Source organism: Prenolepis imparis, unplaced genomic scaffold (assembly GCF_030444845.1).
Source record: "Prenolepis imparis isolate NDT839.2.m4 unplaced genomic scaffold, iyPreImpa1.0 SCAF_2, whole genome shotgun sequence".
NCBI lineage: Eukaryota > Metazoa > Arthropoda > Insecta > Hymenoptera > Formicidae > Prenolepis > Prenolepis imparis.
In genome coordinates this window covers 19,317,695-19,332,431 of record NW_028141160.1, presented here as the reverse complement: position 1 = coordinate 19,332,431, position 14,737 = coordinate 19,317,695, and the positions used below count along the sequence as shown (strand labels likewise).

The following is a 14,737-nucleotide window of genomic DNA, read 5'->3' as shown; positions in this document are numbered from 1 at the left end:
AAATATTATAAATCCGTGTTATTCTCCATAACAAAAAAAAACATGCAAGTATAACACACATAATATTGTCGTCAGAACATCCCTACACTCTTAAAAAATTCCAAGATTTTTCAATCCTTTACGTTTGTCTTTCTTTCTCCCTCTTTCTTTCTCTCAGCCTACCTTCGCCGCCAATGTTTCCAGAGGAGGAACTTGGAGACATTCTTTTTCGTTACCGGATTCACTGTGTAGGTACCGCTCTCGATTTTTAAAGGCATCCTTAGCCGCGAACGCGTCACTTCGGATTGCGCTCGATGCGCATCGACGGCGTGCGATCGTGGGCCGATATATCGATCGTAAGATGATCTGCGAATGTCAAAGGGGATGGTATTGCACGCGTATTATTTTTCCTGCTTGTATTTCGAAACGGTGATATAAGCGTCGTTAAAATACGATTCCGCAAGCATTATTGTGCGTTCTATATATAGTAGTGTGCGGGTTATATTATTTACATATAATCTTTTCTTTCTCTCTCTCTCTCTCCGTCTCTAAATTAATAAGAATTGCGAAATTTTTATTCCTAATTAAATTATTATTATAATATTTCGTAATTACGCATTTATAAACACATCACAGTTCATCTTATTGTCAATTAATTTCACATAAGTGGAGAGGATGTATATCCGTGTATATACATATAACGCAGTTTCACCGATCGCCACCGATTTATTTATTATTCTTTTTTGCGATCACCCGGCAATTGTGATTTCTCTCTTTTTCGCGTCGCCTTTTGTCGCTGTGGTACTCGCGAGCACGTTTCTAGGATGACTAGTTGCCGAAGACTGGCATCCTCCCAATCTCGTCTCTCTCTGTACCGCGATTCTCTCTTTCACCCAGTCTCTCCAAATCTCCCGTCTTTCCAGCTGGTCTCTTTATCTTTTCTCGAGCCGAGAGTATTTTTGGAACACTCAAAAAACCACGATGGCACACGGTGCCGCTTTCTCCCCGCGCGTTGTTTTTTCCTTCTTCTTCTGCTTCTATGTCTTACTCCCTTTGCGCGGGCATTAACGCGTGAACGAACGTGGAAGGGTGCATGAATTTAAAGAGGATCGCGAGCGGGAAGTCGGCGTGTGTACACGTGCCCGGCACGCGCGTACGCCACAGAGAGAAGAGTGCGCTCCCCAAAGACGATCGCATCGACGCATAACTCGCGAGCAATCCTCACAAATCGTCACTCCCCTCGATTGTGACGAAATTTAACAGATTCTTGAGACGTAAAAAAATTTGACGCGTTTTTATTGCAAGTTACAAGTAGAAATCATTTTCCGAATACGTATAGCTATCCGTATATTAAGCCGAAAATGATCGAAGATGAGAATTATTTCTTTTCTTTTCTACCCTCTTTGCTAAAATTATATGAAAATAATATGATAAAAATGAATTACACGCACAAGTTAATTTGTTGATGCAATTTTCTAGAAACGATCGAATAACGTATCACGCGGAAGAAGAAAAGCTTGCCTTCGATTTCGCGTGTAGGCGAGCAGATAAGTATCTTGTGTAAATCGTTGCTAATAATCCCTTTTGGTTTCTGTCAGCTGGTCTTTTATGAACCGTTAATCCGTAAGCGCTTTTATGGCCTGCGTAATAGTTTCTCTTTCTTCACCAGGGTTGCTTTCTTCGATGTCTATTTTCAAACGGCCTCAATCCGTGGCTGTCGCAAAGTATGCATTACTATGTATAAGAAGCTATTACGCTTTGTGTGTTTTAGTAATTTGACATAATTTATTTGCCTTTGAGATGGAAAAAAATTCCCAAGAGACACGCCAAGATTTTCTGCGGAAAAGCTTTCGAAAAACGCGTGAGCTAAATCAGTAATATAAAAATTGAAATGTACATGTTATAGTTATTTTATTATTTAACTATAATATTAAACTTTTAAGCTCAAACAAAGATCTCATCTAATTTTCTCTAGTCTCGAGAGAGATGTATGAAAAAAAGTTAAAAATTTATTTTATCAATATATTAAAAGCTGTTGTAAATTATTCTTAAAACCAATTTATATATATATATATATATGTCACAACGTAAAGGTTAAATAAATTTAAGATAAGATAGAAATAAAACAGAGAAAGGGTATAATATGTTTCGTTCCATCCCGGAAGAATTCTCGTATTCCCAAATGTTGGGACATAATCCCTGTAAAGCTTTCCCTATCATTAATCTATTTCAGTGCTGCCGGAGAGATTTACGGGCTCGGTAATTGAAACCGACAGAATCCGGAACGTTGTTGACGAAGGAAGGGTTCGGTGGTTTGTGTCACGATAGGGTTCCCGGTTCGTTTACACCGATAGCATCGAAAGCATCTCAAGATGTCAACGACTCTAGCGCTAACAACCCGGAATAGTCAAAGAATCTCACTCTATAATATCTACGAATCTCCCTTTTCGTTGCAAAGAAACACTTGATTACAAAGCAAGATTTCAGGGAGAAAAAAAGAGAGAGAATTCAATTTTGTCTTCTCTTGCCGAAGATTTATGCTATATACATGGCGCATCAACCCAAAATGTAGGTTTCAGCCGATTACAAACTTCTGCGCTATCGAACGAAGGTTCCTCGACCTCGTATCAGCTGATTCTTTTACCTCCGCTATATCGCGGCATCACGACACCCGCCAAATGATCTTCGGTCACGAAAACTGCAGACTACCGATAAAAATAAAAATTCGCAACGGTGAAGAGTTGATTTCTGATCGATTAGAATTTACTCACGAATTAAAATTCATGAAAATTTCATATTCCGCGCCGATTAATTTCTAGCAACTAATAATAAGTCATATATATTGTAAACCTAATAAAATGTCTAACATAATAGAGCGATAATTTGTCAATTATAATATTTCATAAAAATTTGCATAAATCGCTAACGCGAAATTTATCATAATTCCACGGAGCATTGTAAAATTCGCAAAAAAAGTACATCAAGGACACAAATAAAATTTAATCGAACGCATGACTAGCGTGAAACAAAAGCTGCCGTCTGGGAATGCAGAAAGCGCAGCTATGAATTCAAATGCAACATGACGCTAACACTCCGCTGAAAGAGTTGTCATGTGCGAATCCAATGAAAAATTACATAGAAAGAATCTCATATGTCCTAAATATATCCTCAAATGTATACTGAAATATATAAAATTGAGAATTTATTTAAAAAATTAATGCAAAATTTTTTCGAATAAATCGCTTTAGTATTATCGAAGAAAAAAAATTCAAAAATTCTCTCTTAAAAGTCTGACTAATGTTATATCTTCAGAAAATTGTTAACGAGTTCGTAGTAAAAGTGTACGTGACCTTATCTCGGAACGAATAACTGTAGCTCAAGTTCGATATGTTATCTGCGATTCTATACTCAATGAGACCAAATGCGACACAGTGCGACCATATGCGATACAAATGTGTCATTTACGCGACTGAACGAATGGACATAAATCCCGAGGGAACAAGGTACGCGCATTGTGCATAAACTCTTTTCCTATATAGATATCAAATCAACAAAGAACATGTGTTCTCGCGCCTCACGTTTTCACAAAGGAAAACTGCATAAGCATCTTGCATACCGATCTGTCCGTTCCTTGAATGCACCTGTCCCTGGAAGGCATCATCCCTCTAGTTTCGGGGTGTGTGAAGTTGGCACCCCCATGTTATGCTATCATAGTTCTGTTAAGAGTTCTGAGTTATTTAGAACCATAGGAAGAGTTCTTGATAATTTTTAGAAATAGTTCCAGTCATTACGATAACGAAAATCAGTTTCAAAAAATAGGGGTGCCAACTTCACATTTTTTTACACATCGAGTTCCAATAGTTTTTTGAGCAGAGTTTTAAGGTTCTTTTAAATAGTTATATAGTTCCTGATTATTTTTTGAAAGAGTTTTGCAAGTTTTATAGAGATAAAAAAAACATACTTTCAATATCGAAGATATTTTTAAAATATCAAGTTCTGGTGAAAGACGTTAGAGTTCTGAATCGTACTCGTTAAGACAAGAAAAAACGTGAAAACCGCATGGCTCTATCTATTATAGTTTCGAAGAGATTGATTTTTTTAAATTAATACACTTTTACGAAACATTTAGAAAATCACGAACTCTAACGTTTTTCACGAGAACTTGATATTTTAGAAATATCTTCGATATTGAAGGTACGTTTTTTTATCTAAAAATTGCAGAGTTCTTTAAAAAAAAATCGCAGGAACTATATATAACTATTTAAAAGAACCTTAAAACTCTGCTCAAAACTATTAGAGCTCGATGTGTAAAAAAATGTGAAGTTGGCACCCCTATATTTTTTGAAACTGATTTTCGTTATCGTAATGACCGGAACCGGAACTATTTCTAAAAATTATCAAGCACTCTTCCTATGGTTCTAAATAACTCAGAACTCTTAACAGAACTATGATAGCATAACATAGGGGTGCCAACTTCACACACCCCTTTTGTTTCGCGTATTTATTCATCGAAAATACACCACTAATGCCAGCTATTGATGCGAATGATTATATGAATAATGGATAAGAATTAGAAGACGCGCGATTAGATCGTTAACAATCAAAGCGTTATCGATGAGCGATGTAAATGTCACTCGAACAGACTAATTAATCGATTGCTTCTGCGCTGCCATCAAAAACAACAACAACAGCTGTTTTGCATCGTCTAGGTCACGCGTGACCTGGATGTAAAATGCCTCATGATTTCTCGTCTAGTCACGAAGTACATTGACATGAAGTTTCACGCACTTTGGGCCAATTTCACCAACGTCGGTTAACTTTAATCTTCGGGTAAACTATATCTTTGTCTCTTTTCAAATACGTTCTTAAAAAGAGACAAAGATATAATTTAACTGGAGGTCAAAGTTAATCGACGTTGGTGAAATTGGCCCTTAGAAGAGGAAAATATTTACCTCCGAATATGGGTTAAGCTCGCTTCATGGAAAATGGAGTAAAATAAAAATTAATATTATTCACTTAATTCATAATAATCACAAGCTATAAAATTGCACTCTCAGAAAAACGGTAATTTAAAACATTGTTGTTATTATAAAAGAAATTTTTGTCAAACTTCAAAGTTAAATCTCGTAAATTCTGCACATTAGAGATGAATATTTATGTATATTTATGTTATCACGTATCGGATGAAACACGCATGGGAATCCTATCTGGACGTCACGGTTGAGAACTTGCGAGGTATATTAAGTTACGAAATGAACGGTAAATCGTGGGGAGACTAGCCTAAAATAGAGAGCCACTATCGCAGCTATAAGACGGTTCAAATACCGGTATTAAAACCGTTTTCCGGTTTGCCTATCCGAAACATGTAACAGAGAAAATATACGCGCCCACAAATGAATTATTGTGCGCAAAATTGATCGACGTGAGAGTTGACAGAAAATAAGATCTCAAAATCGATTTAATATATATTTTTATGTCTCGACTATATATGTATATTTATGTTAATTGTAAAATCTCGAAAGTCACATTTCTCTCTACTCTCTATACTGTGTATTCACGTATTTTTCGCGTACAGCTGTACTTATTCGCGAGACTTGTGCAGCATTCCCGCCAAAGAGGAATTCCTCCTCGCTTTCTGAAAATTGTCGAGCGAGCGTCGCCGGTATTCAGAGGTAAGTGACACCGGGTGAACTCTCTCGTCTATATATAAACGAAAATAAACCAGAGTGACATTTGAACTATACTCTCACTGTCGCCCCTCTTCTTGTACAAACTAAAAGAGAGACGCGGGGAGGAAGGACGAGGGAGAACGGACGTCGCGACGATCGTCTGAGAAAAATTGTGCCAGCTAAATCAAGATGTGTCTGTCCTCCCTTTAGTAGGCTTTTCCATCTTCCTCTCGAATTATTTTCTTTTTACAATTAACTGCTAATTTTCGCCACGCTCGTACATCGCTGTGTATTTTAAAGATCTGAAGGTCAGAAGGATTAAACGCGCACCTTTCTGACACTGAAAAAAAAAACGTCAATTCACCGATTCACTGACAGCAATTATAATTCTGAGGTTGTAATGCCAATATATGCAATGCTGCATCCTCAATAAATAATAAATAACATCGCGGAAGTAACTACGTAAACAGTTTTTCCGGTTAAAGCGCTCTTATACGAGAATAATAAATTGAATAATGTAGAAAATAAAAACGACAGCCATTCATAAAATTAGTTAATTTGAAGTTCTTCTTTCTATCAAAATATTATAAATATTCAAACAATTGGTGAGAAAATGTTTTCAGTTGCGATTGGAAAAATTAGTTTATATTCAAATTACATAAAAATTATTTAAATTTAAAAGATAAAATAACTCATCAATATCATTTTGATTTTCATATAAAAATTATAGCAAACATTTTTATCAATGTTCATAATTATATTTTTAAAGAATTTGTATCCTCTGTGCAAACTATAATTTTTTATGTTTCATTTGATATCTGCAAAAAAATGTACGTGAAAAATTATCCGAAAGCGAATGTTTAATTATTCCATTCACCCGTGAAAACATCCTCTCAATACCATATCGACACTGCCGCAGGAAGTAAGAGGTACGTTGTAATGGAAGACTGCATATCGGGTAGTGAAAGAGAGAACCTCGATCGAAATCTACATTGAAGACCACAATCACTTGCAGGAGCCTCGCCTCGTCTGAGAAGCTGTTAGAGTCGAAATTTAACATACGACGACGCGTCATACGTCACGCTTACATATATACAAGATCGTATATCACGCTTCAACTACACGTCATTAATCTCTCACATGGTTTTAATTAAAGAGACCGCTCTTGCGGATACTATAGTGACTAGTTACGCGTGTAAACGGTTCCGTCTTGCAATCATCGAAAGAATGCGTATCGTGTTTTTTTGTACGAGATTATTTCATGTTTTATGTATGCGATATTTTACGACATATTATGATTCAGCTCTGAGACAATCGGGATTTTTTTTTAACGAATGCTCTCAGCCGTTCTTGGTAAATTGAGCGTGGGTTGCCGGGCTAGTAAAACTAACGAGACAATAAAGAATAATTTCGACTTCTGTATTTTAAACGAAAGCCACCGCGTATAAGAGTCGGCCAAGTATATTTAAGCAAAGGTCATCGTGTCTTTCCGATTCTGACGTCCGATTTGCACGTGCGAACGGTGTCAAGGTTGTGCTCATTTTTAGGAGCCAACAAATTTAATTTTCAGATAACATCTTCATCTATCGGATAAAAATAACGTATGAACGAGAATTAAAAAGAAAAAATCAAGCGCGTTTCACTTTTATTCATACGACGAAACAAAATGAGCCCCGAATTGAATGAGCAAGGCGCATGACGCTGACGGGAAAACATTCCAACGTCGTTGACTCACAATGAGCATCAGTAATTATTCGCGATGTCGAAAGCTTTTGCGGCGTGGCTGGTGTTTGTCGTGCAAACGTCTCGCCGAGAATGGGACAAATAATCGCGGCGAAACGCCCGCACTTTATTTAGAGATGCATTTATATGGAAAACGACTACGGTTAAAAGGCGACGTAAATTCATCGGGCTATTTCTTTTATCCTACGGAAATTATACCTCATCGAGGCAGCAGCAGTGCACGATGACGCGTGCAACGAAATGTCACGATCACATGCGTGACGCAAATCAATAAATGCAATGTTACGCTCTACATCTTCGATCAAAGTGGCGCGCGTGAAATTTTTTTATGTATATGATAGATGTATATGATGTAGGAATAGAGATGAGAGCGCGTGAAATTGCGTGCAATTGTGTCGATCTATAGATGCTTTGTGCCAGATTACCGTGTGCAGTCGTATAAACATATTATAGTGTTGCTATATATCGAAACGTGGAAACATCAAGGATTGAACGATATGAGCGTGTAAATAAGAACGTCAGTCGTATATATATATAACACACTTATAACATAGAATTATTGAACATAGTTCCCTCTCCATATTACATGCTTACAAATTTCTATATAGTAGTTTAAATTAGTATCCTAATACTACAAGAAACAAATAAATAAATATGTATATAAATAATATAAATAAATATATATATATATATATATATATATATATATATATAATATATATATTATATACATATATATAATATATACATACATAAATATATTATATCCATATGTATATCCATAATTTAGCGTGTGCGTGACGTTTAGATGCAAAATGCATAGGAAACGCAAGCACGCAATTTGTGTCCGATATTTCCGTGCGATTTGCATAAGCGATCTTCGCTTCGTGACGAGCGATCGCAAGGGAAAGAGGAACCGTTTGACGTTCGTTTTCCTTTTGAAGCGATAAACATTCAAGAGGGAAGGAAAATTATGGGAGTGTCTCAACTCGCGCGGTCTATCTTTCCGTTGAGAGCGGGGCGGGAAACCGGATTTCCGAAAAAGGGAAAGCGCGGGATGCAGGTTGCCTGTGCGCGTCTCGCAGCTTGCACGCACGCACGCACGCCTACGCGAATGCGATAAATTATGCGAGGAGGCGGATTACGATATATAGGGTAGGGGCAACCATAAAAGAACCTGTTACGTTCCAGATATTAGCGCGACGAGCGCGTACAAAATCGGCTACATTACATGCGGCGAGTAAGGGGAAAGAGGAAGCGGGAAACTTGCTCCCTCCCTGGAACAATGTCGCGATGTCGACGCGATTATTACAATGTGAATGCTGGTAGAAAATAAACGCAAACAGGGTCACCGGGGTAATCCTCGATGCGGTTAATGGCATCGTCATAGTTACACAATAAATAAGTACAGGTTTTACGAGCTATTGTGGCTGCTTTTAAGACCGTATTATATCCCGTATTAGTGCGATTAGTTACACATAATAAAGGCACCATAAACGCGATATTCTCTGAGAAGAATTTTTCTTCAGTACGTTATACCTATGTACATACACTACAGAAAATGTCTATATAAAAAAATGTTTACAAAAATTTCTATATAAATAAATCCTCTCCAGGTTATTGCAGTATTATTTTTTCTGCTCTGTAAATGTAAACATTAAAAAAAATCTCCGGATGCGCGAAATTTTGTTCGAGGCTTTTACTCCGGAGAAACGAAGTTGAGTATCGTACGGTTCTTTATTCCTGTTTATCGATCGGCAGCAGAGAAAACCGGTACGATGTACTGTACGGTGTTTCGTGTAAAACGGGCAACAAAGAATGGTTGGTTCCGTACGGTAATTTCGCGCCGGTCGACGTGTAATACCTATTGTAATTACGTACCGGGTAAAAAAAACGGCATTCCGCGAATAAGGCGCCGCAAACTGTAACGATCGCGGGGACAATGCAGACAACAATACCCGACGACGAAGGCGTGACACGGGTCGAATTTAGCGCAGGTCGAGGGGTAAAAATATCCTCATTTTCAACCACGCTCGTAAAATAAACGCGCCTCGAACACGCTTAAATTGTTCTTTAATGAGGCTGCGCGAATTATCCGCATTGTTTTGACATCCTAGTTCGTAACAAGGTTGCATTAGTATATTTGTAACTTAATTCGATCGGTACCTGTGACCAATCATGAATCATCTAGTCTAGTGCTAGGAATCACGAACTTGTATTTTTCTTTAGCCACGTCGTGACGATACTAATCAATCTCAAAATTGCGATCTCTAATTTTATTTACATTCGATAGTAGTAAAACGATCCTTAATCCGGACACGGAACATAAAAGTCTAATTATGATCAACGATTTAGTTCGTAAACGTGATTGAATTAGGTTTTTACGGATTGGAGAAAGAGCGTGATCAGCGTGATTTAAAAACGACAGATTCGCGTGATTAAGAAAGAGTGTGCACCGACGAAAAATCAAATCTCAATTACATCTGTCACAACCGATTTGAAGCGGCCGTCAAATGATGCGTGATACCAAACCGCGATATCGCGCATGATTGTGTGGTTTCCTGCTTCGCTTTAATCTTCACACACGATAGTGCGGTATATTATAGCGGCTGAGAAATTATGCGGCAATCATCTAGTTGCAACGTAGAAGCTGTCATACCGAGGACATTGCATTTTATCGCGCTCTGCATCATATGAAAGTCACATCATTCCGCGACGGATTGGAGTAATGAAATGAAACTTGGCAATTTATATGAAGAAATGCATTAAAACTGTCCTCATTTTCAAGTCGAAATTATAATAATATTATATTGTCAATTGAAATTAACATTAAAAAAAAAATAAATTTTGAATTTAAAAGATCGTGGAAATGGTATAAAAAATATAATATTAAATTAATTTGCACATTAAACTGCAAGAGAGAAGAAATAAATGAACGAAAAATTCTCATATATTCTCGACGTACGTACACGTCCTGTATCTGTCGTTCGCGATGATTACCGATCGCTTTACTCTCTCCGTCCTAATCACCGCCAATTAATATCAGTTTAAGAACGTCGTTACCTCGATGCACCATACCGGGAGGCAAAGTCGAGAGAGTCACTCTTATAACGACACAATGAGAACCGCACGCGTGTGAGAGATTCGACCACCCGGAATCTCTTGACGACGCGCATACACAACTGCACTCGAAAGCACGTCGCACTCTACTGATGGACGATGCCATAAGCGAATCGAACGTTGCGATGAGCCGTTACGATGCCATCACACTCGTCCAAGAGGAGAAGAGGAAGTGCACCCGACACATTTTTGATTTACGTTGCGTATCGCCGCGATTTATATCGATAATCATCTATATAATACGCGTTGACGTGTCTGATCTGACGTATCTAATCTAAAATACAGTTATGTATGAAAAATGGTCATATGTCATTAATAGAAAATTAAATAACGTAACAAGCACATCGATGAAACCAAAATAAAAAATATTGCGCAACTGTACTCTTTTGTGTATTTTTTATTATATAATCTTTATGAAGCGATGAGATGACTCAGTGACTATATTTGCTGAATATTTCACAACTCAGAACCATTGTTTCGGTCCCCCACTCCGGGGATCGAACGTTTAATTTTAAGTCAATAAATAGCGCCTAAGATTCATTGGAAAGTTTATTATTTATATCTTTATCTTACGCTTGGCTATTATCAACCCCTATTTTATTATTATTTATGTTGAAATATTCAGAGCCTTTTTGTATCACTGTATAAATGATATCTCTATATCACAATCATTTTCGAATTTTATTTTATCAATAACTAGAACAACATAAGCGTGCGCTATGCTTCTTTAATTTTATTCTTTAATTTTATATTAAAAAGAATATTAAAAAAAAATAATATAAAGTTTGTTCGAACTCGCGATTAATATTTTTTGACAGAAATCGGCTGATTAAAATGTTAATTTGCTAATTCAATTTTAAAATAATATGTTATAAAAATTAAAATAGTAATATGTTGTAAATACTATGTGTTATCATACTTCATCCTCGATTAATATTTTTTGACAGAAATCAGCTGATAACTGTCAATAATATTAATCGAGTTTAAAGTATTTTAACACATGTTATTTAAAACATTATTATTTTAATTTCTATGACATATTATTATTTTAAAATTTAATTAGCAAATTGACGCTTTAATCAGCTGATTTCTGTTAAAAAAATATTAATAAAGCATTAATTTGCTAATTAAATTTACAAATAATAATATAATAGAAAAATTTCAAAAATAATATGTTGTAAATAATGTGTTATAATACCTTATCCTCAATTAATATTTTTGGACAGAAATCAGCTGATAACTGTCAAAATATTAATTTAGAGTTTATAACATATCATTTAAAACATATTATTTTATTTTATTTTATTTTGAACAAACTGATTGATTTTTTCAGTAAGTATATTGAACATTCATTAAGATTCATCATTCTGATATTTAAGAATAATACGAGAAACTGTGATAATTCAGAAATCGTCTAAGCGCGCCTTGAATAAACTGATTTTCGTAAAGAACGTTCGAAACTACACTAACGAATGCAATTGCGAGAATAGGTGACTAAAAGATATGAAAGAAAAAGTTTGTGTGAGCGAATGGAGACACATGAATCACGTAGTTATGCGCGATAAGAAACTCGGTTTTAGCTAGTATGCACGCGACGATTTTGTTTATACCTTATTTAGTGACGCGCGACACCGAAACAATTGAAGGTCGTCGAAAAATATATTTTTTGCCTCAGTTTTTATCTGCGTATCGAGTTTCGGATGCGCGTTTCGAGTTTCCGAGCCGTGCTCACTCGAGCGTGAGGGAATTGGAGATAACGCGAGAAGGATGAGATGAGAAATAGAGAAGGACACGAGATTCGTTTCGAAAGAAAAGGACGCGAAAAGGAATAGAAAAGGACGAGATGTTTCGCGAGTCAATGAATCTCTCTCTTCTTTCATTGAATAGAGAATTGAGCTATACTGGCTATTTCTCAATGATTTTGCGCGACTATTTAGATCAGAAAATTTGGGATGTCATCGTTATATCGTGAAACGTGTCACGCGAATTATAAATTATAATTAATCTGTCCTGCAATGATTTTCTATTGTACTATAAGAATTGAATGATTATACGATTATTGATTATCGATCGAATTATTTAATTCAGATAATATGAGACGTTATACGTTTATTATTTTTGACAGTTGATCAGCTGATTACTGTCAAAAAATATTAATCGAGTTTAAATAAACTTTATATATATATAGATGGGCATATAAGAGCTTAATAGAAATTGTCTTATTAAATAAACTTTATATAATTTTTTTTTAATATTCTTTTTAATATAAAATTAAAGAATAGTGCACACGTAGCACGCGCTTGGATTGTTCTAGTCTTTTCTCTTTTTTTTTTTTTTTTTTTTTTTTTTCTTTCTTTCTAAAAAAGACATGTTAAATCGATTCTCGCAAGTATTGTTGCCTCTTTTCCGTGATGCTGATTAACTGTCTCGATACGCGTTGTGCAATGCGTTATATTCAGTACCGAGAGACTGTCGCGAGGGTTTAGCAGTTTAACAGTTAGTCCAAAATAAAATTAAATCAAATAATAATATGTTTTAAATATTATAACACACATTATTTAATATTATTATTTTATTTTATTTAATTTGGACTAACTGTCAAACTGCTAACCCTCGCGATGACAGTCTCTCGATGCTATGAATATAACGCACAACGCGTATCAAAACAGTAAACAGTTAATCAGCATCGCGAAAAAGAGGCAACAACACTTCGAGACTTTCGAGAATCGATTTAACATGCCTCTTTTTAGAAAGCGATAATGCCTGCCTAAAAAAGTATTGTATTTTTAATTTATCAAATTTTGTACATATTTAAATATTTTATTTAACATTATATCGCGCGTATGTAATTCATCAAGAAAAAATATTTAGAGAAATAAAAAAAAACCTATTGTACAATTTTTCTAACTGAAACATTATCTTTTTACAGTTACAATATTTTTTATATTTGTATGTTGTGATATTCGTTAAAAATTGTAATTTATTATAACAATAAAAATTAAATTTTTACAAAGTTTATTGAAATCCGTACGGTATATTTATAACGTGTTACGTAGCGAATAATATGTGCGAGCCTCAGGCTCTCGGACACTACCGTTACTTTATTAAAAGTCGTACGTCATTGATCAAACTATCTCTCTGTAATCTCACGATCTGCCAGACGATATCAACGAGCCATAGAATGTGTCGAATAAAATCGGACGATATTATTCAATAAAAAAAAAGTTCAATCCTTATCCTTTTTATATTTTGATAAAAATTTAAACAATACATCGTCGCACACGTTTATAAATTAATGTCGGCGTTAGTATTATTCGCTCTCTGTACAAATTAAATAATTTTTAATTTCTGAAAGTGACATTTCCAGCAAATCGAGTCGAAAACTAATTCACGACGATATCTGAATGGAGACTCTAAGTACGCAGAAAGTACGAATAAATGGGTTATGCGTGCGCGCGTCTCGACATATTGTTCTTTTTTTTTCACGCACAAGAGACACGTAACGGTTTGCGCATATATACTCGAATATATACACGCATGCACAACTACATTAATCGACATACATCAAACAACAACAACGCCCTAATGGCACGACTGACAGTTTAGTGACTGAAGTGGCGCAATCATTAAACCCGGCACTCCGACATCGCCGGAGGTATTTTGTCGGCGGAGAGATGCAGACAAGAAAGGATAATGACCCATCTCATCGCGGGAAGTGCATCGATTAGAACGCGCACGATCCTATCTTATCAAGAGTACTTTTTTTTTTTTTTTTTTTTTTTTTTTTTTTTTTTTTTTCCGAGTGATGCATCGATCACCTTAAATGCTTTATGCCTCTGAGCGTGATTTTAAAGCGCGCTCGGAGTAAAAAATCTTTACTGACATTTGTACAAGATATTAAAAAAAATATATCATTCTCGAAACGAAAAATTGTAGCTAAAAAAAATACACAAATGTCGTAGTTGAACTATATCGTTATCTTGATAGAGATATATCTGTGGGAAACAATTTCGAATTTTCACTTTAAGATGATTGCGCGAGAAATGAGGGTCAGCTACGCGATATTAGAAACGCCGCGGACTATAAGAAAAACCGGCGGCATCGGCACACGTGACTACATTTACTGATCAATAATATAGTTGCAGAATTGTCAGGGAAAACGCGCGACGTAGTAATTCGATGCTAAACTACTCGATCGCCTTGGTGTATTCGAATTTGAAGCGAAA

General features: G+C 35.8%; 1 protein-coding gene across 4 annotated transcripts in view; it reads right to left on the bottom strand.

The window, feature by feature from the left end:
- The window catches only part of LOC145932556 (uncharacterized), a 32,760-nt gene that overhangs the window by 9,051 nt on the left and 8,972 nt on the right, over nucleotides 1-14,737 (bottom strand). For 2 of the 4 annotated variants that reach the window (XM_083031566.1, XM_083031567.1), the window contains exon 6: nucleotides 163-345. The exons of 1 other annotated variant lie outside the window; for it this stretch is intronic. In XM_083031566.1, coding sequence (XP_082887692.1) covers nucleotides 163-345 — 183 coding nt within the window. Of the gene's footprint in view, nucleotides 1-162; nucleotides 346-10,454; nucleotides 10,636-14,737 lie in introns of those variants that run through there. One more of the 4 variants, XM_083031569.1, reaches the window with a different exon arrangement.